The sequence below is a fragment of the Rhea pennata genome, chromosome 27 (genome assembly GCF_028389875.1).
Source record: "Rhea pennata isolate bPtePen1 chromosome 27, bPtePen1.pri, whole genome shotgun sequence".
Taxonomy (NCBI): domain Eukaryota; kingdom Metazoa; phylum Chordata; class Aves; order Rheiformes; family Rheidae; genus Rhea; species Rhea pennata.
The window spans coordinates 6,254,391-6,282,167 of NC_084689.1; the positions used below are offsets into that span (position 1 = coordinate 6,254,391).

The window sequence follows — 27,777 nt, forward strand, 5'->3', positions numbered from 1 at the left end:
CATCCTTGTATGACCTCATGTGCACTGCTACAGCTCATACCGGGTCGTGACAGGCTCTGTGGACTCGTACAGGCTCATGTGAAGCTCTGTGGGCTCATACGCCCTCGTGCAGGCCTCTACATACTCATACAGGCTCATGACTGGCTCTTCTGGTAGAGAGTAAGGGAGAGGTAGTGAGCCAGCAAGTGTCTGGGAGGGGCTGTGCCCTGGTGACATGCTGACTGCCCAATGGCATGCCCCAGCAGGGCTGTCCCTGCTGCTTAGGCACTGGGCCAGCGTGGAGCAGCACCTGCCGCCCGCTGCCTCCTGCGCCTGGGCCACAGCTCACTCAGGCTGGGCCTGAGGACAGGTAGGGTGTGACGTGGACATCTGCCCCATGGCCATGTTGGGAACTGCCTGCTGTGCTCCCAATCCTGCCATAGTGTGGTCTGGCTGTCACCTCGTCCCTGGCCATGGCATAGCCCATCTGCTCCACCCTCTCCAGCCTTGGCTGTGGCCCCTGAGTTTTGTGCTGCCACAGATGACGTCCTGTTTCTGCAGCTGCCACATGCCTGAGAGTCTCAACAGCATGGAGGGAAACATGGTAAGAACCATCCTGGTGCCAGCTTCCAGGTGGGAGCTCTGGGCATGAACACAGAGGTTTTGAGGCAGCACCAGCTCCCATGTGCTCAGAGCTGGGGCTCACTGAGATGGATCATCTCTTTCTAACAATCTCTGTGGAGTGATTTGTCTTGAATCTCTGGTTCCAAACCCAACCCTATATCCCCTTGGCACATTCCTGGGTAATGGTTGTTGTTGTTGTGGATGTTAGAGATGTTGCTGTTGTGGATCAGAGATGACTGAAGGGTTGGAGCATCTCCTATATGTACTGAGAGGGCTGGGACTGTTTCTGCTGGAAAACAGACTGCTGGTGATGATGCTTTTAGGGTGTTTAAATATATGATGGGAAGGTGTAAGACAGAGACTGTGGCTCTGAGTAGTTTTCAGTGGTATCCAGAGAGAGGAGGAGAGGCAATGGGAATAAAATGGCAAACCAGGAAATACCACTTGAATGTAGGAAAGCACTTTTTGACTGTGAAGGTGGTTGAGCACAGGAAGAAGTTCCCCAAGAGGCTGTGGAGTCTCGACTCTGTGAGATACTCCAAACCTGCCTGACTTGGTCCTGGGAAACCTGCTCTATTTGCCCCTGCTTGATCAGGGAGGTTGGACCAGGCCATCTTCAGAGATATCTGCCAAGTTCAGCTTCTCCAGGACCTGCCCTTCTTCTGCCTCCTGGAGGCAGAGGAAGCCCAGAGTGAGCATTAGCAGATGTGTTGCAGGTTAGGTGGTCAGCATAAGGGGAAAGGGATTCAGGTTAGCAGTTAGGTTTCAGGAAGGGTTTCTACTTCAGGGTTGGTGTTCAGGGTAGAGGTAGGGCCAAGAGCTCACTGCATTGGGTTAGGGATTAGGATGAGGTTTTGGTGTTCTCTTTAGGGTTTTTGGTCCTTGTTCTGAGTGCTGTCTAACTTTGTGTAGAGTGAAGGTTGGCATTATAACGCTAGGGCTGAGGGTTAGGTATACATTGTATGCAATACAACTTGTATGCAAGTATGCATTAGCAGAGAGCTTCTGCTGACAGGACTCTGGGTGCCCCTGAGAAGCCCTGTGAGCTGAGACCTTGCCAAGGTGGAGGTCATTCTGGGCTCCAGTGCAGAAATGAGGGCATCAGGGCTCTGGCAGTGTCGCAGACTGCTGCTGATCTGCTAGTGCTGGGTGTTGGCAGCTGCCATGCCCGAATCCTAGTTGTGCTCCCCAGGTGCTGCTGGTAGAGGAGATCATGGACCACCTGGGCACAGCAGTGTGTCAGCAAGCCATGCTTGCTCTCACAGCAATGAGGTACCTACCCCAGCCCCTGGTTTGGCTTGGACCTCTCCACAACATGGCTCTTATGGTACACTGTCTGGGTGGTGGTGTGCCCCATCCTGGGAGAAGGCTGGTGGTACTTTGCACCACCTCTGGTCCATCAGAGGCCTCAGAGGCCCACCTCTGCTCTCCTCTGGCCCGAGCTTGTCAGTAGGGCAGATGGGAGGGCAGAGCCTGCAGCTCTCCGGGCACCTTGGCTTTTACCACTGAAGGGGAGGCAGACGGTTGAAAAGGTGTGAGGCCTACCAGTCAGGACTGTCCTCTTTCCCAGGACCAATGTCATGGAAGGAAGGAGCACCTCCCTGTAGGGCTCCCTTAGCTGCTCTCTGCACCAGCTTGGGGAATCCTGCTCCAGAGGTCCACTGTTGAGCAGTGCAGTAGAGCCAGTTCTGGAGGGCAAAAAGAGCAGCCTCCCCCATGTCTGCCTCAGAAGTGTCTTCTTGCTTCCTCCCAGAGAAGACGTGAAGAATCTGGACATGTTCTTCTATTCTAAGGCATGTGCTAAATGAGCTACAGGGAGCCTGTCAGCCCCTCTGGGCTTGGCTAGCCTGTGCTGTGAGGTGACTATAAGATCCCAGGCAGGGCAAGATCTCAGCTCGGCTTTCCCACCCTCCTCCCTTCTTTTCTCTTCCTCTGGGCTAGACCACTAGTAGTGCCCATGAGCTGGTCTGTGCACAGCAGCTCTTCTATGCTGAGGCCTCTGCCTGGGCACCACAAGGCAGTGAACTCCCCTGGCAGCAGGAGTTCAACTCAGTCTGCAGTGGGTCAGAAGGAGCAGTGAAGGAGTGCCACAACCTTCTGTCCTTCTTGCAGATCCTTGACACCATGGATAGCATGTTGGAGGTGCTGGTGTTCAACTCTGCCATTTTCAGTGTCTTGGAGCTGCAGAATATCTTGCAGGTGTGGCATTTGCAGAGTAGGCTTCACAGGAACTGTTCTTCACCTCAGAGGGAAGTGCCACCCTCAAGTGGACATGCCACACCTCAATGCCGTGTGCAGGCAGTACACTGCAGTGAGTGAACCCACCTCCCTTGGGTGACCAGTGGTTCCCTTCTGTGTTCTGGAGTGAGCCTGGTGTCTGGGCTGCAGCCCAAGTCCCTTGCCATTCCACAGACTCCTCCTGGGTCATGGGAAAGCCCTTCTCCCTGCATTCCTGGGCCAACTCTTTCCCAAAGATTTTCTTGCACCAAAGGCATGGGAGGAATTGGACCCTTCTTCTCTCGGTATTGCACTGATGGCACTGAGAAACCTGGCCAGAGGTTAAAGCACTCAGCAAGGCTCTGCCCTAAAGCAAAGGGTCTTTGCACCTCTTGCCACGAGCTTCCCTCTCCAGTCCTTTTTTTCTGAGGAGCCAGCTATGCCCCCATCTCTGTGCAGGGCTGGTGTGTGCAGAGAGCATGATGTGAGGCCAAGTATGGCAGTGCTGCCTTGCCTGAGCTACTGCCCAGCTACTTTGGGAGCCAAGGCCTGTAAGGCCCTCCAGAGCTTTGACTCACCTGGGATGCATGCCTAAGCAGACTCTTGGATTCAGGGCTTTGGTGGCACCTGCCTCCTTTCAGTCCTTCGAGCTGTACCACTCCTTCCCCAAGTCTGTCACCCCTGTGGAGGAGCTGATGAGAGGCCTGCTTGCTAGGAGAAGATCTCTGTTTTGATGCAGGGATAGCTAGTGGGATGTCTCATGCTTTGCTGTGCTTATGACAATGTGGACACCAACTGTGAAGCTTTGGATGCTCTTCATTGCCTGTTCAGATTCGTTGTGCAACAAAACTGTAAGAGAAATTGTGGTGGGCTGCAGTCTCCTAGACAGAGACATCCTAGCAAGCCTTGGCCTCTCTGCTCCATGAGACAAAGCAGCAGGAAACATGGCTGATGTAGGAGTAGAGGAGCAGTATGTTAGTACCTGTCCTGGACACCTCTGGTCTGGAAAAGCTCATCAGCCCTGCTCACCCTAGGGCTTCTGTGGTGCTTCACACCAGAAAGTCCAAACAAATCCACCAGACTTTTGGTACACTTTGAAGCAGTTGCCCTTCGCTATCCTAGTATAGGACCCAACCCTCCCTGGGAATCCTGCTCCCTGTACATTACTGGCATGCCCTTTCTCTGTGCCAGGATGTTTTCTTCCTGATGCCATCAGTCTGCCACCTCCAGCTCTCCATCACTCCTCCTGACCACTCTGTCTTTCTGCTCTTGTTCAGGCAGGATAATCCAGAGCATGTAGAGTTCCCAGAAGAGTGGGAAGCTGATGATGTGCTCTGCCTTTCATGGACTAGCAACATCAGTGTGATCATGATGGTGAGGAGTACCTCCTTTGCTGGGACTCTTGGCCATGGGGCACAAACTGAACCACAGGAAGTTCTGCCTGAGTATGAGGAGCAATTTCTTCACTGTGAGAGTGACAGAGCACTGGAACAGGTTGCCTAGAGAGATTGTGGAGTCTCCTTCTCTGGAGAGATTCAAAGCCTGCCTGGATGCAACCCTGTCCCTCACACCATGCCTGGATCCTGCACCTGGGGACTGTACTGGGGCCAGCCTTGCCCAAGGGGAGGAGGATGCATGGCCACCCTCACAAGGCCAGATGGGATCTATGCTACTAGGGGCTTGGTGGGGAGTATGCAGAGTGACAGCAGGTGTTTGCCTAGGACTCATTGGACAGCAAATGAAGCAGAAGAAGGAGAAGGTGCAGATCTGCAATGGTGAGTAAGAGCAGAGCTGTGCCAGGTCACCCTGGCAAGGGGAAAGAAGGAGCTTGTAAAGTGAACTCCAGTTCCCTGCTCTGCCCCAGTCAAGGAAGGCCCTGTCTCCCTGTGTTGGGGAGAGGAGGGGATATTTGGGGGTCATCTCGGGCATTCCTGACCAGCAACTTGCAGCTGATCCATTTGTCCAACATGCTTCTTCTCCACCTTGGGAGGAGTTGGGTGGGACTGGCCCTGTTTGAGGGGGATTCCTGGGATCTCTGCAAAAATGGGAGTCTGTTATCTGCTCTGTTCCTTTCTGTCTCAGCCCTCCAACTCCTGGAAAGCGATACTGAACCCTCAGTCCATTGCCTGGTGACACAGACCATCCTGAACCTGAGAACTCCAAAGAAAAGGTCTCCATCAAGATTCATCTTCAAAGCACTGCGTCACTGGCTCCAGAGAGCATGGGAGAGGTGTCACCCTTCCGCCAGGAGATGACTATTTGAGCAGAGCTGGTACAGCTGTGCCAATTCCATGGTGCCATACACTGCAGACATGCAAGTAGGCTGAAAGGTCTGGGCTATTGCTGGCACCTTCCCCTGCCACAGGACAGCTTGACAACCTGAGTGCATCCTGTGCCGTTGTTGTGCTATCACTTCATCGCTTTGTTGTGCTTTCCCCAAAAATACAGCCCTGTTTTTTTCATTTTAAGTGAGTTTTACTTTTTTTAGGAAGACAAAGGTGAAGGGGAAAACATGTTCCCTGCAGGAATCAGGATTGTCCTGCATGTGGCAGGATATCCTCTCTTTCCAGCATTCCAAGACAGTGCAGAGCAGACTGATATACTCTGGTTTTGCTGTAAAGCACCAGTTGCTCTGCTGGACCAGAAGACACAAGGGAAAGAGGGAGAAAAGCTTTAGCCTCCTCTGCCCTCTCCAGTCACCTGAGGGCAAGAGCAGGCACCCACCTTCCTAAGGGCTTGCACCTCCTGGGAAAGGGCAGAGGTGGATTATGTCATGCAGCTCTATTTCTATATCACCACTGCCTACCCTGTGCTGTCCCTGAAGCTGCACATGTTTTGTCTGGAGAGCTCTGCACTGAGCCTGAAGGGAATAGGAGCAGAGCACAGTGGAAAGGTCTTACAGTAAGGCTGGATCCTCTTTTAAATGTCCCATTACCCCATGGGGCACAAGAGGATTTTTCACCATCTGGCCTTGGTCTCAATGCTCTTGAGGAGAAAGGAGGTCTTGACAGATTCTACTGTGTAAACAAATCCCTTCTTCTGCCACTTGCTGCACAAGGAAGGGCACAGGGCTTGCCTGAAGCCAGGACACTCTGGGCTTTTTGCTTTTTAATGACCCTTCTGGTGTGTGTGGTGCTCAGTCCTGGAACCACAGACATTGAAAGAAGACTAAACAAACCGCTCCAGAAATTAAAGTCAGAAGCAAGATCTAAAGTTTCTTAGAGCATTCAAGGGTGCCAATGAGAGCCATTATGGACAAAGCCATGATGGCAGCCACATATCCAAGTTCTGCTACCTGAAGATGAGGGAGAAGCTGCAAATGGCTGTTTATACCATGAATCACACTCTTTGCCTGCAAGTTATTGTGCAACCAGGAGGTCATTCACTCCCTGCTGCTGCCCATTTTCCTCTCCAGCGATGGAGGGAGTACAACTGATAAGCTCATTTTGCAAATATGGACCTAATTTGCAAATAAATGAATATCCTCAAGTTTGCTCCTGTTCTTCATAGATCCTCACACACCCTTGGTTTTGTCCCTTGTCCCAGTGCAGACCTGGCTTGTATTTCCACCCAGCCTTCAGACAGCCTGCCTACATTTTGTGGTTCAGCCTTTCCCTCTCAGACTCCCTGGCCTTGCTCCTCTGACTACCCGCCCAAAATTGCATGTTTGTTAAATCACTCCTAGGATCCCTTCTGGAGTGCCTCTATTCAGCCATGCTCCCACACAAACCCAAGAGGTACCCTAAGGCCGAATTAGTCCAGGTATTGCTCTCATGGGTGATGTGTCTGGGAGTTTGTGTCATTGACTTCCTCCAGTTTTCCCACTCCTTCCAAATGATTCCTGTGCTTGTCCCCTCATGCACTCCAGAACTATAGGCATTGGCACACAACAGATGTCTTCAGGATGGTGTTACAAATGCACAGCAGGCTCAGAGGAAACTGTCTTGCCATCCTGGGCACATTAAAAATAACTGTTGATATTACAAAACACTGGAAATATCTTGCAATGTTATAAACCCAGAGAGAGTCCATGGGATCAAGAAGAAAGCTAGGCATTTGTCCCTAGCACAATCCTAGTCCTAAAGTAATTAAACATTTCCCTGGCCACTAAGGAGGTTGCAAGCTGCTTCTTGCTCATGGATTTGAAGAGTGCCACATCACCCCAAGGAGAAACATGCCCTTGCCTAGTGCTAGAGGAAGGGGGAAACATGATGCATGCAGGAGGCAGAGCTGTGAGGGGGGCAGCATAGGACAGGCACTTTGCTCTTCTCCACCACCCCGGGGTGTGTCAGAGCCCAGCAGCAGGGCTGTGGCAAGCATGACCCCCTCCTCCTGTCAGAGGCTGGTCTGGGCAGGAGGAGACCACAGTTGCCTGGGCAGGCTGGAGGTTGTGGCTGGCAGAACTTCTGGGTGGGCATCTCTGTGCTGGCATCATCCACCCCAGCTCAGCCCTGCTAGACCATCTCCAGAGTCTGCAGGAAGATGTGTCCTAGGGAGTACTGGAGCTGTTCCCTTTCACGCTCTGTTCCCACATAGCATGGCAAAATAAAGACATACCCCTGCTCCATCACCACGATGATGTCTTTGGGATCCCTAGGACATTTTTGTCAGGCCCAAGACCAGACTTGCAGTCAAATTTCTGGCCTTGGCTGTGGGAAAAAAATGTGCCTGCTCTGTAGCTCCACACAGAGCCCACAGCAGGAGCAGAGGAGCACAGTGCAAGTGCCTAGTTCCATAACCAGAAGATGAGGGATAAAAATGATCCATTTGCTTCACAGACATTCATGGACAGAGTGTTAGTTAAAAAAAAAGTCTAATTTATTGAGAACTTTTACTTAGGGTAATGTTCATGTGGGGAATTCATACCTTTTGAACAAAATTATTTGCTGCTGTCTAGTTGACGATGGTAGTCTCTGTCACAGATGTCCTTGCAATACAATAACATCTTCAACTGGGTCGGATGACAGCCCCTCAGTGGGGTTGTTTCAAATGACTCCTGATAACTCAGTTGGCTCGTGGTCCCATGTAACCACTCCAGAGCATGCATGATCCATTGCTGTTGATATAGAACTCTCTTAGATGAATCTGAAGATCATCCTTGTATCACAGTTATAACTTCAATTCTAAAGATCTTGCCACAGTGCAAAAGAAGTGACACCATCATCCCAGTGTCACCCCCCCTTTACTTGCCTGTCCCTCTCCCCTCTGCTGAGCTCTCATTTCTGCTGCTGGAGTTTTCTCATGCTCTTGATGACTTCACAGTGCCTCACTGTTGACTTACCTGCTAATGGCCAACTCGGCTGATGTAAGGAATTGACCTCACGGACAACACCCAGACATATTGCTCTAAGCCACCTCTCCCCTCCCCCTTAGCTCTCCTCTCCATGAAGGAGGTTTTCTGATCCGCCTTATGGCCTCACAGTACCTGCCTGCCCGCCTGCTGCCCAGTCAGATTGCTGCACTAGAGGTGACCTCAGAAACGAGCTCTCAGCCAGGTCACCTTTACCCGCCTCTGCCTCTTCCCTCTTCAGGAGCTCTCCTCTCTCCTGAGGACCTTCTCCTTCCCTCGATGACTTCCCAGTGCCTGCCCACCTGCCTGCCACTGGCCAATCAGGCTGCAGTCATAGAGGTGATCTCACAACCACTATGCCTGTGGCATGTCATGGTCATCTGCCTCTCCTTCCTTCCTCCCTCCAGGCTCCCACCTCTACCTCATGGCCTTGGTCATGCCCTTGATGACTTCACATGCCTGCCCACCTGCTGCTGGCCAATCAGCTGCTGCCAAAGGAGAGACCTCACAACCAAACTCACCAGGTCACCTCCAGCTGTGCCCCCCCTTGTCTCCTCCCCAGCTCTCCTTGATGCTGGGCAGCCCCTCTGACCCTGTTGATGACCTCATGACACCTGCCTGCCCGCTGCTGGCCAATCAGGTGAGTGTAGCGGAAGTGACCTCACAACCACTACTCAGCCCTTGTGCTTTTGTCTGCTCTTCCCGCTCCAGCTCCCACCTCTCCAGCTGCTGAATCAGCTCCCACCGCTTGCCGCGACCCCAGTGGCTCCTCACCTGCTGCTAACTGTCAGTACTGGAACAAGAGTGATTCACCAGTGACATCCCAATGGTCATCTCCGCCTGCCTCCCCCCTCCTCTCTTACTGAGCTCTCACCTCCTGCGGTCAGATGTATCTGATGTGTCTGATGCCTTCATAGCATCTGCCTGCCCAAGGCAATCCTGCTGCAGCTGACATAACCTGCCAGCCAGCATCCAGTCCTGTCGTCATTATGAATGCTACACACTTTTGCCTCCCAGGGCTGTAATCTCTCCTGAGATGCACTTAATGCACTTGATGACCTCACAACTCCTGCCTGTTTGCCCACTACTGGCCAATAAGATTGTTTGCAATGGTAGTGACATAATGATGTCATTTCACCTGGGTAGGCTTTCTGATGATCTGGCTGAGCTCTTTCCACATGTGGAGCTCCACTTCCCACAAGATACCCTGTCATCCCTCCTGGGGCAGGGGGCATGGAGATTCAGGAAAAAGCTCTCATGGAGATGATGGGGATTGAACCCAGGACCTCCTGCATGTGAAGCGGACACTCTTTACTGAGCTATATCCCCAAAGAGCCTGCTGAGGAGTGGGACATACTCTTGTCTCGTGATGTGCCCCTGACAAGCTGACATGCCTCTGACAAGCATCAGTCCTCTCCCTGCACCACTCTGCCCACTAGCACCTGGCAGTGGCCAAAGGGCAGCATCTTCTTCCCTCGGGCTGGAGACAGCATCCTTGGTACGTTTTGCTCCCAGTCCCCATGAGCTAGTGGATAAAACCTCTGGTAACCTCACAGCTATGAGTCAGAGTTGCTCAGGGAAGGACCTGTCTCCCGAACCAGGGCTGGGGTGAACAGAGGGATCATCACTGCTGGCTGGTGCCATGGACCTTCCTGTTCACACCCATGTGTTTTCAGAGATGGGTCTTGCTGAGGAGTGTTAAATCATGAGAGAATGGCAAGGGAAAGTGAGTGTTAGAATCAGCACCAAGCAATTTACTGTGGCTGAAATATAATAGAGTTTAGTGAATGCTGTCCATTCTGCCCTGTGTCATCCTCCAAAGAAGAGAAGAAAGGGAGCAATGAACAGCCACAAATGAATCCCAAATGGTTTCCCAAAGCATCTTGTGGCTGAGTCTTCACCAGCTCCTTGATGTGCTAGGAACCTCCTTGCACCTCCCCTGCTCACAAAGAATGCTCTTTTCTGGTCTCAGGAATTGACCTTGAACCCCCCCGAGGGAAAAGAGAAAATTCCCCTCCCCACCAGACAGAAGTGTGTGGGACTGTTCGATTCAGCATTGCCAACAAGAACACAGGACATATTGTTCAGACTTCTCCCTGCTGCACAGCCCTTATGTTCAAAAACAAAACCACAAGAACAGGCCATAGCTTTTATTTCACCCAAACTTGAATAATATAAACTGACAACAACAGCATGGCAAAGAGGGGACTAAAAGGTTACAGCAACGCACTGCTCATCTCCTCTGCACCATGCACATAGACTCAGACCCCTTCCTCATCAAAGACATTCCTATTTCTGGCTCCAGACCAATCAGGAAGGAATCTTCAGGGGCAGTAAGCAGTCCTGCAATCACTATCCCTACAGACAAGCATTTTCAAGCTCATTCTCAAAGCTGGCAAGACAATCATCTTGCTTGGGTGGACAACTCCTTCCTCTTTTCCCTCCTCTCACCTGAGCTCAGTCACAACAAAAGCCAAACTTCTCTGGAGGTACATTCCTGGGGAGCTGGCTCTGGGACAGCAGACCTGCTGGTAGCTGGGACATAGGTGTTGCTATGGGAAGGCCTTTCTGGACCATGTGGGATGGCCAGAGAAGCTGAAGAGCAGCACAGAGGATGCACAGGTGTCCTGTTGACCCTGTCTCCTTGCCTGATGAGAAGGATAGAAGAGGGAAGAGTATGTGTCAGTGCTGGGTGGTTGTGTCTGTACATATCATTACTGAAGGGGGAGAAGAAAAGTTCCATAAGGCAGTGAAAAAAGCCATCTGAGTCTCTGCTCCAGCAACTGTGTGGAGGCATGGGAGCTATTCTGACATCTGCCTGATGTGCAGACAGCTCTACCAGAGACCACCTGTGGCAGGGTCAGTCACTCATCCACCGTGAGTACAATCTCAGAGGAGAGAACAGCTCTTTCAGTCCAGTCTGTGCTCGATCTTTGTTTGAAACAGCTCACTGAAGTCCTGGCTCCATGGGCAGCTGGTTGAACAGCCTCCTCCCTGCGACTCACGTGCAGTGCTCGTCCCTCTCTCTCCTGCCCATGTACTGGGCTGAGATGCCAAGAACAGCCCTCCACTGTGCATTGTGTTTGTCTCTCACAGTGCAAGTCCCTGCTTTTTTGCACAAATCCAGTCTTTCTCCTCTCAAGTCTACTGTGGGAGGGACAGGACCAGGCTGAGATTTGCACTCTGCAGTGACACAGCCTCATGTAGTCTCCTCACAGGAATGGATCTTGTCGTGGAGTGGCCTGCTCTTTCCTCTGCTTAGCAGCACCGCAGTGGTTTGTGCTATGCACTGCTGAATGCACTGAAGAACAGCCCCCAAAGATTAGAAATACTGGGCAACTAGTGAGACATCCAGGGATGAAGTGAAAGCCTGTACCTGCCTGGCCAGTGTGAGCTTTCCAATATTCACCAAAGAGCTTGCAGGTAGCTAAGATAGCTCAGAGGATAAGCAGATGGCAGCAAACTCATCAGCAGAAGCAGGACTGCTTCATGCTCCATTCATTCCTTATTCCCCAGGAGGCCTTTCCAGGGAAGAAAGGGATGGATGTCTGGCTGGTGAGGATTGCCTGGGTTGGGATGCTGAGAGGGCCCTGAGAGCGCCCATGTACACTCCCTTCACTCCATGGAGTAAACTGGCTGTATTGGTGCACACCTATGGGAGCTGCATTATTCCCATGTTTGCTTTTCTGGGGACTATTTATTAGTTTCTTTGCAGTATTCATTAGCTGGGCTGAGATTTCATCTGGAAATGCATCTCTGTTAAGAAGATCCCAGAAAAGCCCAACTCTCCTGACTATTGCCCAAGCTGGGTGTGAGCCTGGGAGGGCAGCAGTAGAGACAGCAGAGACAGCAGTTCTTGCAGCAGTTTCCAGGCTTCTGGGCATTTCTGGTAGTTTGATACTGCTGCTTCTTAGGACTTGCTTCTGGAGGATTTCATCTCTTCGAAAAATTCCTCTGCAGCTCCAGTAATGGAAAGACCCAGTCACAGAGAGAAGCTCTGCCTGCCTCATGGGCTGCCCTCCCAGTGCCAGTCAGAGCCCTTGGCCAGCCCCACGCTCCCTTGTCTTCCTGTGCCTGTGAGTGTGACATGGCCTAGGTCCAGATAGGGCCCTGCTCATGGCCCCATTGCAGGCTGCTCCCTGAAAAGGATGAAAACTCGCTGTTCCCAGCACAGAGCTCACAATGAAGCAGCATCCAGAGCCCAGTCAGCCTGAGAGCCTTCAACCCTCCCCGGCCCAGTCATGGGGCCCTGAACAAGGCTGCTCATTCTGCCCCTTTCCCTGCCCTCTGCCCTCACTCACCTTCTCCTCCATGCCTTTCCCACCTCCACTCAGCCTTTGCAGTTGTATGTGGCTGGGTCTGCCTTCATCACAGTCATGGCTGCACTGGTGCTCCTGCCCTCAAGCTGGTCTCCACCCTGAATCTGAAGTCTGACCAGACAAAAAGGCCATCTAGTGCCCTGGCCATGCAGCCAACGGCAGAATCTTCACCTCAATTTTCCTGCTCCTCTTCCTGCTCCTGGCACCACTGCTGCTGTGCTCATGTCAATCCCTTCTGCCACCAGACTGCCCCATGGCCCAAGGCAGCTCCAGCTCCCTCCAGGGCTTTGCTGAAGCCTTTCGGGAGTGGGCTGAGGTGGGGCTGACAACACCATGTGGGTTGGTACAGGGCAGCCCCCATCTGCTATGCTAGGACTGGGGATGAGCTTTTCCCAGGGGATAAGTGTTTTCCTGGGGAGCTCTGTAAGGAGCCGCTCCAGGTGAGCCTCCACCTCTGCCCTAGCAGCAGCACCAGCACTCAAGTGTGCCAAGAAGTGCACAGAGGGTGGAAGGAGGATGGGCTGCCTGAGAGAGAATCGAGACCTTAACTGTATGTGCTGGGATGGAGTGAAGAAAGCCAGTGCTCAGCTGGAGCTAGAGCTGGAGACCTTGTATATGGAAAGTTCTGAGTTATTATTAAATGACTATTAAATGATTCCCCAGACTCTGAGCACCCAGCCCCTGCCCAGCCCGGGCTGAGTCTCATGTGAGGGCCAGCAGACAGCCATGCTCTGGGGTCTGCCAGGGTCTAGTACAGAAGAGAGGCCATGCAAGACTGGTCTTTTCCCCTCCATTGAGATACACAGACCTGCAGGAGGACAGAGCTGGCTATGCACCACTCCACATGTGGGGTAAGCAGTCAGCACTGGAAAGGGGTGATGTGAGGGGATGGTTTGGGATGACGGCCCTGGGGAGCTTCCCCAGTGTGTCCATGCAGCACAGGGATCACCTTGGACTCTTCTCTTCTGCACCCTCCTACCGAATGGCAGCATTTTTATTCCACTACAGCTGTATTTGCCTATGCCATTCTCCCATAACATCCTCCTAGGTAAGTTCAGGACGTGTGGGTTAGGTAAGTGGACAGTGAGGAGGACTGAGTATTGGCTGAAAGGCAGAGCTCAGAGGATTGTGATGAGTAGTGCAGCACCTAGTTGGAGGCCTGTAGCTAGCAGTGATCCACATTGGGCAGTACTGGGCATGTTCTTCCTTCTGAGGGTTTCAGTCTTTACTACTAAGGGCAGCCCTCAGGAATCCGAGAGCTTGGAGACAACAGGAAAAGTCTGGAGGAAGGAAGACTTTCCTTTGACTGAGTAGGATAGTATTAGAGATCTTCTAGGCAAACTTGATGTTCACACATCCATGCGCCCTGATGGGATGCACCCATAAGTACTGAGGGAGCTCGCAGATGTTGTTACCAGGCCGCTCCCCATCATCTTTGACAAGTCATGGAGAACAGGAGAGCTGTCTGAGGACTGGAAGAAAGCCAATGATATTCCAGTCTTCAAAAAGAGCAAGAAGGAAGACCCAGGCAACTTCAGGCTGGTCAGCCTCACCTCCATCCCTGGAAAGGTGATGGAACAGCTCTTCTGGATGTCATCTCCAGGCATATGGAGGAAAAGAAGGTGATGAGGAGTAGTCAGCATGGATTCACCAAGGGGAACTCCTGCTTAACCAATCTGACAGCCCTCTATGATGGAATGACTGGCTGGGTAGAGGAGGGGAGAGCAGTGGACAGTACGTACCTTGACTTCAGCCAGGCTTTTGACACTGTCTCCCATAACATCCTCCTAGGTAAGCCCGCAGGATGTGTGGGTTAGACGAGTGGACAGTGAGGTGGATTGAGAGCTGGCTGAATGGCAGAGCTCAGAGGGTCGTCATCAGTGGCGCGGAGTCTAGCTGGAGGCCTGTGGCTAGTGGAGTCCCCCAGGGCTCAGGACTGGGTCCCGTGCTGGTCAGCTTCTTCATCCAAGACCTGGATGAAGGGACAGAGTGCCTGCTCTGCAAGTTTGCCGATGACACCAAGCTGGGAGCAGTGGCTGATACACCTGAGGGCTGTGCTGCCGTTCAGAGAGACCTGGAGAGGCCGCAGAGCTGGGCGGAGAGGAACCTCAGGAGGTTCAACAAAGGCATGTGCACGGTCCTGCACCTAGGGAGAAATAACCCCAGGCACCAGCACAGGCTGGGGGCTGACCTGCTCGAAAGCAGCTCTGCAGGGAAGGACCTGCGAATGGGGTGCCTTAGGAAGAGTGTTGCCAGCACGTCGAGGGAGGTGATCGTGCCCCTCTGCTCAGCCCTGCTGAGGCCTCATCTCGACTACTGCGTCCAGGTCTGGGCTCCCCAGTACAACAGAGACGTGGAGCTACTGCAGAGAGCATCCAGCATAGGGCTACGAGGATGGTCAGGGGGCTGGAGCATCTGCCCCCTGAGGAACGGCTGCGAGAGCTGCCCCTGTTGAGCCTGGAGAAGAGACGACTGAGAGGGGATCTTACCAACGTCTCTAAGTACCTGAAGGGAGGGTGTCAAGGGGACGGGGACAAACTCTTTTCAGTTGTGCCATGTGACAGGACAAGACGCAATGGGCACAAACCGAAGCACCGGAAGGTCCGCCTGAACGTGAGGAGGAATTTCTTCCCCGTGAGAGTGACAGAGCGCTGCAACAGGTTGCCCAGAGAAGTTGTGGAGTCTCCTTCTCTGGAGCCATTCAAAGCCTGCCTGGATGCAGCCCTGTCTAACATGCTCCAGGGGACGCGGCTTGAGCAGGGGCATTGGTCTCAATGATCTCCAGAGGTCCCTTCCCACCCCACCGATTCCGCAGTTCTGCGACCGCTCGGCCCGGGCGCGGGCCTAGCCAGGCCCGCCCGAGGCCCCGGAGGCTGCGGCGGGGCGGGGCAGCAGCGCCAGCAAAGGTCACTGGGCACGCCGCGCGTCGCTCACGGCGCTCCCCGCCCCTCCCGCGCCCCGATTGGCTCTCTGCCCCCACCTGGCCTGCCGCTCAGCCAGCCAGCCAGCGCGGAGGTGGGCGGGGCCCGGCAGCAGCCCGCGGGCTGGGCAGCCTGGCGGGGCGGCGCGGCACTTGCTCGCCGCCGCCCTCTCAGCGGCAGCCGCCAGCCCGGAGCCTGGCGCCGGCCCAGGGCTCCACGCGCCAGCTGCCCGCGCTGCCCGCCGGCGCTGGAGGCAGGCGCGCCAGGACACAGCGGGCATCCTGCCCTCCGGCGAGCTGCGCCCGTGGAGTCGACCAAGCTGGGGGCCGAGAGAGGCCCTCAGGCGAGGGCCTTGCGGCTGGCATGGGGCCGGTGAGAGCCCTTGGGTTTGGCCCCTGCTCTAACTCCCACCACTGCCCTGAAGCCCTGCCCCGACCCCAACGCTGCTGCTCGTTCGCAACCCAAGCCCCTGCCCTAACACCCAGCCCCACGCCCTCACCGCCCAGCCAGAGCCCAAGTTGAGCGCCCCTTAGCCTGCCTCTCACCCCAGCCCTCACCTGAGCCCTCAGCCCAGTTCCCAGCCGTGTGGTGCTCGCCCGGAGCCCTCGCCTGGACCCAAGAAGGCAGCCCATGCCCAGCTGCTTGCCCGCAACGCTGAGCAGAGCTCTGACCCCTCCCTCAAGCCTCCCCCGATCCCAAACCCCGAAAAGGCAAGCAGCAACCCACAGGCCATGGCCAAAACACTAGGCCCTAACCAGAACCCCAAAGTCCAACCTGAAACACTAACCCTCTCCTGGTTTCCTCTGGACCGAGTAAAGCACGCGCGCTGTAGCACTCCCTGTTCTGAGTTAATGGCAGTGTTCAAGGGAAGGCAATTTCTTCCAGGTTATGCCTGATAAAGCATGCTTTCCTGTACGGTCACATTAGGCACGAGGTTCGTGCTCCAGAAGGCCTTTTGCCCACATTCTACTGACAGAGTTCACAGACATGGTGACTTTTTTGCTCTGTTTCACAGCCCAGCTGTGAAATGCAGTCTTCAGGTCTGAGCAGGGAGGCACGTGGAGGCAGGAGGAGGCTCCCTGCAGAGCTGCTTTCCAGTAGGTCAGCCCCCAGCTTGAGGGAGGGAGTTGCCTTTCCTGCCTCCTAAGCACTTGGACTACATCCCCAGCCGAGTGACGGTCTCCATTATCGAGCTCCCAGGAAACACCTGGTCCACCCTCACAGTGTGCCCCACGCAGTAACAGCTCGACCATGCCAGAACTGTGAGCGTTAGCACGACCAGCTTTGTGCAAGCCGAAGCTAGCACCACGTGCTTAGAAGAAGAAGGGCTGTGTGTCTCTGAGGGCCGTTCGCTCTCCTCAGAGCTCCATCCAATTAAAGCAGAGCCTTCCCACCAGTAATCTGTTAACATCTCTCTTCTGGAGAGATGGCAGATTATGCTCCCCACTGCCACAAATACGAGGGGGCTAACAGGTTCAGCTGGCACGCTTAGAAGCAGGCATTTGTCCATAGTCTCCGAAGCTCGTAGTAAGACTTCACACAATGCGCCTTTGCGCCTTTAAACAGCCTCCTTCCTCTTTTCTTCCTCTTCCTCTTCCTCGTCTTCTGTTAGGAAGGAAATGCTGGCTGGCTCCGGAAGCATTGCTTTGCCCTTCCAGGTGCAGACCCTTCCCTCAGAGCAGCTCAGAGAGACAAGGTTGAGCTGGAGTACCGTTTGCGGTAATGATAGGAACCACCCAATGCCGTCTGAAAAGACCGTCCCAAGCAAGCCGCTTTGGCCACACGCCTGTGCGCATAGCCCAGAGGTTGCCAAAGAAATTGAGCAAAGCATCCCCCACTAGGCACTTGTCAATCAGCTGCTTTCACTAGTTCAGTGAAGACTCTCTTATGCTTTAATCCTGCAGCACTAAGTTTGCTCACGGCGCGCAAAGGGAGAGAGCAGCCCTGTTGCTGGGAAGCCTTCTGGAGAGAGCAGGTCAAAGCATGCTCGCAACGATGAGGACACACGCTATGACGAATGCGTAGGAGCGTCAGGTTTCTCTGCTAATTCCTGGAGACAGGTGAGCTTGTGCAGAGGCTCCCAGAACGACTTAGAAGCTTTCTGGAGTGCCGGTGTCTTTCTTCACAGAGGCTTGCTCGTAAGGGCCACTGAAGGGCTGTGTTTCTCTGGTAGCAGTAGTGCAAAATCCACCGATTGCTTTCCCTCCAGACCTGGAGAGAATTCCTTGAAAAGGACCCCGTTGTGCTCTAGAAGCCTTTGGGACAGCGTGACGGACGGCCGAAGAGGGGGAAAGACCATTTGCAGCAACGTGGGCCTGGCGGCCCAAACTGCCCCACAGCTGCGGTGACAGCAGCGTGCCTTTTTTTCTTAGCAGGCTTATTCTGCCCGGGGAGGGAGCACGGTCCCCACCCCCGCCACGAGCCGGGCAGCGCAGCGGCCGCCGGCTGCGGACGGTGCCCGGTGGCCCCGGGCGCCGGCTGAGCGCGTCTCTGCCGGGGCCGCGGGGCCGAAAGGGGGCAGGGCCATGCTGCCCCGACACACGCCCGTCACAGACACACTGCGGTCCGATTGGTTGCACCACAGCAGGGCCGTCCCACTGGGCTGGCAGGTGCCTGCTCATTGGCTGAGGTGCCCCCGTCACAATGGCCCGCAGGGCTGGGGTCGCTCTGCAGCAGAGAGGGCGGCGGCGCAGCAGCTCCTCGCGCGCTCTCTGCCCCGGCGCTTGCAGTCGCGCTGGCCCAAGCGAAGGCGGGCTGAGCGAGCCTGCTGGATCGCTGGGCTCATTCCTCTTCCAGCTGGAGCTGCGTGTGGCGAAAATGGAGTCCCACTCTGCAAGCTGGGGTCCGGTACCACCTGCAGGATCTGGCCTAGAAAGCAGCTACTGCTGTGAGTAAAGACCTCAAGAGTAAAGGTTAATTTTGTGCCTGGCCAAAGGCACCGCAAGTGGCTAGTGTTGCAAGGCTTTACGGGTTGACAAGCTGTGGGGGATGCTGGAGAGTTTTCTGAGAATCCATCGACTCCCTCCGCTGTGCGCGACAGTTGACGACAGCATTGCCTAGCAAAAGACCTGCTGCTCAGAGGGTTGCTGGCTTATCTGGGGGTCTTGGCTGTTCCCTTTGTTAGCGTGCAATTGGAGGCCTGAGGTGAAGGGTTAAGGTTAGGATGAGGAAAAGGAACAGAATAGGAAAAGGAACGAAGGCCGGCAGTCTCTTTTGCAATCTCGTTTCCTTGCAGTCATTACGGATGGAATCGCTCCGCCACAAAGGATGCTTTTCCCACCCGAGAAGATTTCTGTGGCTTGGCGGCAAAGGCAAAGTGTTGGAGCTGGACTCCACAACCTGGGCAACACGTGTTTCCTCAACTCTGTTCTGCAGTGTTTGACCTACACTCCCCCTCTGGCCAATTACATGCTTTCCGGGGAACACAGCCAGTCGTGTGAGTACTTGTGAACATGTTCCTTGTGACCCCCTGGACAGCTCTGCAGGTGAAAGAAGAAGAATGACTATGTGAAGCAAACTCTGAGCTGTCCTGTTTTCCCTGTAGGCGCTGGCTTTTACTAGCGCAGGATATCCTGAGCTATCCCAGTCAGGACAGCTGATGGAGTGCTTGTGTTCAGTTAATGGCCTGTGGTCACACGTCGTGCAGGGGGGTGGTGGTTCTTTGGTCCCTGAGGTGAACGAATGATCGAGGGCATTGGGAAGTAAGGCACTTGATGAATCGTTGGCCTCTGGCTTTCTGGCTGGTAGGAAGATGACAACATTTTGGAGGAGGGCATCCCACGTGTTCAGTGTTCCTTCACAGCCGGCTTTCCGTCCTGCACGAGCACTGTGAGAACTGACAGAGTCGCTGTTGAACGGTGAGAAGAGTAAGACTCCCAAAGAGCACCGTGAAAGCCGTATGAGCTAGTCTGGCTCTTCCTGTGCAGCTGCCTGCAAAAGAGGGCCTGGCAGTGGTCGTTCCGGGGTTTGCTCAGGAAATGGGTGCTAGTACAGACTTGCTGGTTAATGCTTATGCCCACAGGCTGGGCTGTTGGCGCCTTTGGAGACGAGAGCGTGGAATGGAGAGCAGAGACCGCACTTAGAACTTTGGGGTTGTTGTTGCTCAAGGTTTTCCACAGGTACGTCGGTACCTTTCCCTCGACTGAGGTGCTTTCTTCCTTGTCTCTGGACAGGTCGTGCGCAAGGCTTCTGCATGCTGTGCACAATGGAGACGCACGTTAACCAGGTCCTGTTCTGCTCTGCCAATGCCATCGAGCCTACGGCTGTCTTCAGTGACCTTAGACGTAAGTCATTTCAGACGGCATTCTTTGTAGCAAGGTGTGAATTTCCAGCGGGTTATGTCACGGGTGCCAAGGGTTTGGCGAGTGGAATGTTTTCAGGAAGAGTGCTTTGAGAAAAGCAGCGTTTCTGTCCTGTCCCTTCTTCTGAGATAAGCATTGTACTCTTTGTATTTCTTAGGGATAGGGGAGCACTTCTGTTTTGGCAGACAGGAAGATGCTCATGAATTCTTACGTTACACCGTGGCTGCTATGCAGACAGCTTGTTTGAGCGGAAGCACCGAGTAAGCAGAACCCGGTTAACCTTTAAGTGTTCTCTAGCGCTGCTGGCACCTTTGTTTCCTACCCTACGTGAAAACCTTTGTCCGGGGTTTTTGTAGAAGAGACGAGCTCTTTAAACAAAGAGCTGAGTCTCTGCCTCAGCTCTTCTGAGTGCTGCTGCTCATTTGTTTCCAGCTTGGACAGCTCGTCGCAAGCCACCACGGTCATTCACCAAATATTTGGAGGGTTTCTACGATCCAGAGGTACGTTTTGAAACTGATACTGTCCTTAGAACTGGCCTGTGCCTTTGTGCCCGTTTGTCACAAAGAGCTTGCAGTGTGACTGAAGTAGCGGGTCCCAGCAATGTAAACGAGCAAAGTGAGTCTCCTTGGCAGTTGGTGAGGTGCTTCTGTTTGAATTGCAGTGACGTGCTTGAGCTGCCAAGCAGTTTCGGACTCCTATGAGGCGTTCCTTGATATCCCTTTGGAGATAACGGTGAGAGGTTTTAGAAGTGTGGCAGAAGGGGCGGTGGAAGGCGCCGAGCTTTTGGGGTTTGTTCTCGCTTTCTGTGGCTTTCTAAGCTCCACGGAGTTCCCTTAGGAATGCCCGCTGTTCACGGCAAAAGGGCTTGGTGGTGGTGGTGGCTGGGAAGCGGCTTGGACTCGGTCCTGCTCTGGAAGCCCCGTGAATGGTCTCCGTGTACGTGTGGGGTGTGGAGTTTAAGCTGGAGAGAGAGCAATGAGCATCTCTCCTACACTTGTGATTGGCATTTGTTTTGCTTTTGTTGTTTGTGCAAAGGCAAACCACAGGTTACGTAGTTGTGTGCTGCCACAGGCAGGTCGCTCTTTGTGTCAAAGTACAATCATTTTCAAACAAGGTCGGTGTTCAGCACGCTCCGCTCCTGCCTCCTGCTTTCAGAGTGTTTGCTGCTTCGCAGTAGGTGTGCCACGTGTGAAGGAGGGAGGCCCTCCGGCCAAAGCGTAGTCGCAGGTTTGGATTTGAGTGTGCGGGAGCTGAGGTGTCCTACTTTCTTCCTCATCCAGGCAGCCTCCTCGGTCTCTGGAGCGCTGGAAGAATTTGTGAGACCTGAACTGCTGGATGGTGAGAATTGCTACAAATGCAGCAAGTAAGGTTCCTCCTCCCGCCATTGGAGTGGGAGCTACTGGCTGAACGTGCTGTCCGTCTCAGAGCAGAAGCTGTCCTTGGACTTAATTGAGAAAGACAAAGGAGAGCACGAGAGGCAGCTTTAGCTTTTTCATGTTTTTTGTAGCTTTCAGTGTTGTTTTCCCTGGCGGTGGTCAGCCTTGCTAACTGTGAAGCTGCGCACGGACCTATCCCGACGGCCAGGAGTTAAAAGCCGTGTCCTCTGTGTAGCAGTGAGCTCAAGCAGGAAGGAGCTGCGCAGAGGGATTTGGGGTGGGAGGCGACAACAGCTTCCAGAAGGTCCTGGTGTTCCCTGTGGAAGGCAGCTGGGGGCCTAGGTGACTCTCAGCTGGCTGCCTGATAATGAACGTGAGCAAGCTCTGCTGGCTCGCTAGCAGGACAGCTTGCGCAGTTGTTGAATGGCAAAAACTGCAGCCAGGCATTCTGTGGATGGGTTTGGAACTCTCTGCCTTGTATTTTGACCTCAGAATTGGGAAGGAGGCTATGTCAGAGAGCATTACCGTGTATGTCCTGCCTTTGAGCGAGCCACGGAGCAAATTTAGCGGTTGGTTTCCAAGGATTTCAGACGGCTCAGTCTCTTTTCAGGTGACTGTTGGCATCTTGTATTTGTGATGCTGAGAACTGATCCGACTGGGAAGCGCTTTGCCGTTCCTGGTCCGGAGGACTGAGGCTCCCTTTCTCCAGCTCTCTTTCACTGTTGGCATTCCAGCAGAAAGAGGGGAGCCAGGCCCCGAGTTGGAAACAGCCACTTCTGCCTACCAGGCAACAGCAGCCTTGCGTTGCCTTCGGGAACTGCGCTCTGGTGAGAGAGTTACGCTCCTGCTGCCTTTTGAGTTGCTGGCGAGGCTTACTTTTGGGCGCAGCAAAGCTGGGTGCTCAGGCATTTGTTTGGCTACCAGAAGACAACGTTCCCAATGTGTATCGAGCTGCCCTCGTCCATCCTAGTAGGTTTGCTGCACGAGCACGGCTGAAATGCAGTGTGTGTCTTGAAGAGAAGAAGCACCACCTTAGACAAGGAAACGTCATTCTGCTCGGATGAGCGTGGAAAGCTGTTTGAGCTTTGGCGTGAGGGGGGAGGTGTGAAGATGCCTTGAAACAATTGCCTGTGCTTGCTTTGAAGGTGTGAGAAGACGGTTGCTGCGTCCAAGAGGTTTACAGTTCATCGCTCTTCCAACGTTCTCACCATAGCCCTGAAAAGATTTGCCGATTTCACTGGTGGGAAGATTAGCAAGGTATCTGTGCAGCTGTAATAATGTTTTCTTGGGAAGGGCGATTTCCCAAGGCAGAACACTGCTTTAAAGGTGGTTAATGTCTGCTGACTGTAACTGTAGCGACGGAAGATGTTGAGGAAAAATCAGCCCAAGAAGCAGGTCTTCCTCTTTCTCCTTCCGGCAGCAGCAAAGTTCCCATGTGACGATGAGCGTTTGCCCTGCTCTTGAAGAGCTGGTTTTGCCCTGAGCAGCTAGTTCTCTGCAACTGAAAGGACCGAATGTTGTGCCAGGGAAGACCGATTTCTGAGGAACCCAACAACGTCTGTCTAAACTCGCAGCCCATGTTCTTAGAGGTGCTTTTCTCCGGCTCTTCCGTCAAGTGTTCCCAGATGAGTTTAGAATGCCCCTGCTCTGTCTTCAGGACGTGAACTATCCAGAGTATTTGGACCTTCGAGCGTACATGTCTGAGTCAGCTGGAGAGCCAGTCCGCTACGCCTTGTACGCCGTGCTGGTGCACAGAGGTGCCAGCGGTCGTGCAGGGCACTATTTCTGCTTCGTCAAGGTAAGCATCAACTTCATTTCTTGGGGGGTAAAATCTGTGCTGGTGAAGAGAAACTTGCTGCAGCATGTTGCTGGCAACCACTGTTGTTAAGGGGAAAGGGCTCGCCGCATGTCTGCTTTGACGAGTCTTGGTGTATCCTTTGTCCGGGAGTGTGCTGTCTGGGATTTCCCGCAGAAAGCACGCAGTTGCTGTAAAGGCATCGGTGCCTTTGTTTGCAGGCCAGTAATGGACTATGGTATGAGATGAATGATGCCTCGGTAGTCCTTTGCGACATCAACACCGTTCTCAGTCAGCAGGCGTATTTACTTTTTTATATCAGGTAAGAGCAAGTATTCAAAGGGGTTCAGGGTAATTTTGCGCTACTGAAACTTCTTGTCCTCTGACGTGTTTTTCTTTCTGTCCTGGGAGGAAAGGACTGTTGGTAGAAATCAGTTCTGTCCAGCGTGCTATTCCCCATGCCGTGTGTTGTCCTTCATTGCTTGGCCTTCACCTGCTGCACTTGCGTAACTTGTTACGTAGGTGCTCTCGGGAGCTGTCGAACGCCAGCAAGGAGAAATTGAGGCCGGAGGTGGTGTAAGGATGAGTCCCCTGCAAGGGACAGCCGTGGTAGCAAGACCAGCATCTAATGTTCAGCTTGTAGTCTTGGTTACGTTTTCAGTAGGACGGATCAGCTGCTGCAGGAAAGTGATAGGATGCGATTCAGCCCAAGAGGAGGCTGACAGACCACGTCTCAGCTGCGATCTCTGTTGTTTCCCAAGGTGCTGTGAGGAGACACTTGGAGAAGGCACTTCTTACGCACCTGTGCCATCCCCTGCCCCTTCGTTCCTTGGTCAGCAGGAGGCTAATAATAAGCAGGCCGGATTTCTGGGACCACAGCATCCTCCTCATATGATGAAGGTAAATGTGGGTGAAGAGAGAGAAGGAGAAAGGCATCAAATTGATAGTGGGATTATTCTCTCTCTTCTGTCCTCCCTCCCTCCCTTCCTTCCTCCCTTCCTCCCTTCTTCATTCCCATCCTCCCTTCCTTCTTTTCTCCTTATTTTTTTTAGGGGGGTGGGTGGTGGTCACGTCTGCATTGTATTTTCCCTCCCACACTGCAGCTTTCTTCACAGCTCTCCTGCTGCAGCCAGAATCACTCAAACAGTGCCTAATGCTAAATCGTGTGTCAGCCCCGCTGCTTGTTTTCTTGCAGCTCCGCTTCCTGAAGCACTGCGAGACATTGCAAGTAGAGCCCAGGCCTGTGCAAATCATGAAAAAAAGGGAAGATTGCTTGGTTTATTTGTAGTGCTGTCACTTCAGCTGAGCCAGCAAAACCAGAATGGCTTCTTCCAGAGTGCTGGCACAATTATGCTAGGGTTTTCAGGGAAAGTGTGAGGGGTGTGAGGTGGGGGAATGGAGGCACAAACATACGCACATATATGTAAAGGGAGAGAGAGAGAGAGACAGAGAGACATTTGGGAAGAGCTTTGATCCGTGTTCAGCTGTCTGGAAGGGCTTCCAAAAATGATGCTGTTTTACTTCCAATATCCAAAAACCAAAAGTAGGGATGAGAAATACTTGCCGGCCTTGCACGTAGAGTTAAAGCAGAGTGTTTTTTGTGTGTAAGGCTCCTGAGGCAACCTGTAGGACTACTGGGGGAGTAGGAGGGGATTGTGTTTGGGGCTTTGCAAAGCTGTGTGTTTGCATATGGCCATCTTACAGTCTCCTCTGTTGCAATACAGAGCTCAGGTCATTTAGAGAGAAAGCGAGCCCTGAAAGAGGATGCAGATAGCGCTGGTGTCCCAGAAACGGTCAGTCATTCTCTCAAGAGGAGGTGCTCTCAGAGGCTGCGCCAAAACAGGCAAAACTGCCACCAGCAGCAGTATCGCAACGGCAGTTGGCGCACAGCTTCCCGTCGTGAGAGGAGCTGCTGGGGCAAGGGCAGAAGCTCCGCCCAATGTCCTCGTTACAGACCCCAAAGCAGAGGACAAACAGAGCCAGACAGGTCACAGGAGCATTCTTGCAAAAGCAAGAGGCTCCCCGAGTCGTCACTCTCCAGAGGGCAGGATGGGCATCGCTTCAGCAGGCACCGAGCAGACTGGCACCGCTGTCCAGTGCAGGAGCAGCAGCCTGGAAAATGTTCTCATCAAAGACGAGCACCTCCAGCTGTGTCAGTTCCTGTGGGTTTTGAGGGCCCTACCTGGAAGACAGGAAAGCCAGGAAGCAGAAAAAGAGGCCATCCGCGTGCAGAAGGGAGCGACATCAAAACGGAAGGGAAACGGCGAAGGGTGGAGAAAAGAGATTTCAGCAGTGCGCTCCTCGTTCTTCTCTGGCTGATCCTCTGGTGCTCCCAGTTGGCTTTGAAGAACTCTGAGTAGTGCAGAGTCTCTCTGGAGATCACGTAGGTGGGTTGATCAAGTGAAGCTAGGGGAGCTGTGTTAGACCTTAGAATCACGTCTGCACACGGTTCTTGATAAGGCTACAAGAATGCTTGTTCTCATGCATGAAATCTATGACTGCAGAATCATAGATTTGTCATATGCACAGAGGAAAACTAGACACCCGGAGCTTTTACAAAGAGTGGTGTAGAAAACTAAAAGGCATAAAATGCCGAACCCCAAAGGTTTCATATGAGGCATAGAACAAGGCAAGAACTAGCCTTGCTTACTGGTTTGTGTGCCAGCCAGGACCTAATGTCCACTCGACCTCTGAGGGTGTCCGTGTCTTAGGAAGGCAGACGTTCAGAAATGACCACAGAGCAGCTGCAAATCACCGCCTGCAGCAGACCTGCTAAAATGCAGTCCCTTAGAGGCATCAAGCAGCACCTCTCTGTTGTCTGTCCTTGCCTCTTTCCTTCCGACAGTATGATCTGGATTTCTCTGTGCTCCATGTTGACAGCGGCAAGCATAAGGAGAAGAAGAAAAAGAGGAGACCCATGAAGAAGCTGAAAAGCTTCTTGGAATGCTCAGATCCTCGTTTGCAGAAGTGCCCGTGGGAGGAGAAGGAAGAAGCCCATCCTCCAGGCGGCTCTCTATGGGAGCAGTAGAGGAACAGTGGCAGTGAAGAGCTCCACGGGGACGGGCAGCCTTCCCGTGCAGCTGGCAGCCAGAAATAGAGCTCCATCGCATCCCGCGGGGAGCTGCAAGGTAAGGGGCCAGAGGAAGTGTGCGGGATTCCTTTTTATTCGAGCAGAGCATATTCTTTTAAATGCTTTCTAAATGCTTGCGTGAGGAAGGCTGTGCGGTATGCCCTGGCTTCCAAATACTCTGCCTTAATTAAAAGAAAGACGCGAGGTTAGCTGCTATGCTTGTTTGTTTCCAGTTTTGAGTGGCTACTAGGACAGAAGGTAAAAGCACCACCAAATGTCACGTCCCTAAGGTCTACGATGTGCCAGGAAAGCAGGTAGCCACGTCCTGCTTTCTGCACAGTACCTGCGTCTTAGCAGGCAACTGAAATACAGTGGCTCTGCCAGGAAGGCTTTTGGAAGCCTCCCCCTCAAGGTGGGTGCAGGCCCGGAGTCCCAGCGCACGTCAAGCTGTGGGCAGGCTCAGGTCTTTGCTCTCTAGAAAGCAAACCGCTGAGCAGATGGGTTTGTGCTGAATGTCATGCCAGGGAGTGAGCCCGCTTCCTTTTGTCGTTCAGATGCAGAGCTTGCGGCCAGCAGCCTTGAAGACTCTGACTAAGCTTACCATCAAGGGCACAGCTTACCATCAGCCCCAACAGGTAGCCATTCTCCAAACAACGCTAACCAATCCAAGCTTGAAAATTGTTCAAACACTAGAACAATAAAAGTACTGTCAAAACCAAACCCAGTGCTTGGTGGTCCTTCAGCCTTCTGTACGGAATTGCAGCAAGAGAAGAAGGCTTTTTTTTCACAGTTCTTTTCCCGTAGGCGTCCTTTTATAGCAGGTGCCAGTAATGCCGACGGGTGGTGGAGATTCCGCTGGCGCACAGTGCCTGGCAGTAGCCAAGGTCCGAATGGGGTGCAGCGGGAGCGCTCAGCGGGAGTGCAGGAAGCAAGGGGCTGTGCTGGTCGGGCAGGTGGAGCGTCAGCAGAGCTGATGAGCAGCTGCTAGTGCTTGCCTGGGACTGGGTGGGTGTGTGGAAGCGAGGCTAAGGGGAACTGATGATGCCTGGCAATTGTGTAAGGTAAAGGGAAATCCCAGGAGGCCCCTGTGGAGAATGAGGGGGTGTTTTGGGGTGCATGGCCACACACACGCGGCTGGTCCTGACAAGACAGCCATGTGCGTCCATTGCAGCTGTTCCAGTTAGATTCCCGGGGGCCAAACGTCCAGTGTGGCAAGCCAGCACAAACACACACACACACACACACACAGACACACACACACCCAAACACTCTTCAGCAGCAAGCAGTTTATTAGTAAATACTTACAAACAGACCGACCTGATGGTAATCTCGAGAAGGACCACTCCCATGCTTGTCCCGATCGTCTGCATGGTGAGAGAGAGAGTCGTCAGGCACAATCTTTTTGGGCGTCCCCGAGGAGGCAACGTGGTCCTCTGTTGTGTAGCAGCCTCCCTCTCCTTTGGAAAAATTCCGGTATTTCTGATGATTCACGGTAGGCGGGAGTCCCGGCACCTGGGGCCAACAAGTGCAGGGAGCCTAGCCCAACTCCGGCCCGGCTGCATAACCGGGCTATGATACTGCGCAGGTGTGCAGACTTATTCCGGGGGCCACATTGACTCTGGGGGTCGCTATTTCATTACTCTTCAACTTCTGACCTTCAGGTTGACTGCTTCTCATGGTTATTTTGTGGCTGGAAGCCACAGAATTTATATGTAACCAACTGCTGTTCTTTCTCACAGATTTCCAAGACCTTGTTAGTTATTTGTATTCCGCTTAACACAACAGTACTGTTGTAGACACCCAAAAGTTACAACACGGACATTCTCACCAAGTATCAGGTAGTACGGATACAAAAGTTACAACACGGACAGTTCCCACCAAGGAT

General features: G+C 53.3%; 1 protein-coding gene across 1 annotated transcript; it reads left to right on the top strand.

The window, feature by feature from the left end:
* The first annotated feature begins 1,918 nt into the window (after positions 1 to 1,918).
* LOC134151774 (ubiquitin carboxyl-terminal hydrolase 42-like) lies at positions 1,919 to 25,850 on the top strand. Its single transcript, XM_062596600.1, has 17 exons — positions 1,919 to 1,930; positions 2,545 to 2,802; positions 4,012 to 4,194; positions 8,673 to 8,750; positions 15,426 to 15,722; positions 18,147 to 18,237; positions 18,586 to 18,786; positions 19,523 to 19,633; positions 19,809 to 19,911; positions 20,084 to 20,151; positions 20,313 to 20,383; positions 20,932 to 21,014; positions 22,173 to 22,284; positions 22,685 to 22,825; positions 23,044 to 23,144; positions 23,584 to 23,722; positions 25,668 to 25,850. The coding sequence occupies exons 1-17, from the start codon at positions 1,919 to 1,921 to the stop codon at positions 25,848 to 25,850; spliced, it is 2,232 nt and encodes a 743-aa protein (XP_062452584.1).
* The last annotated feature ends 1,927 nt before the right edge of the window (positions 25,851 to 27,777 follow it).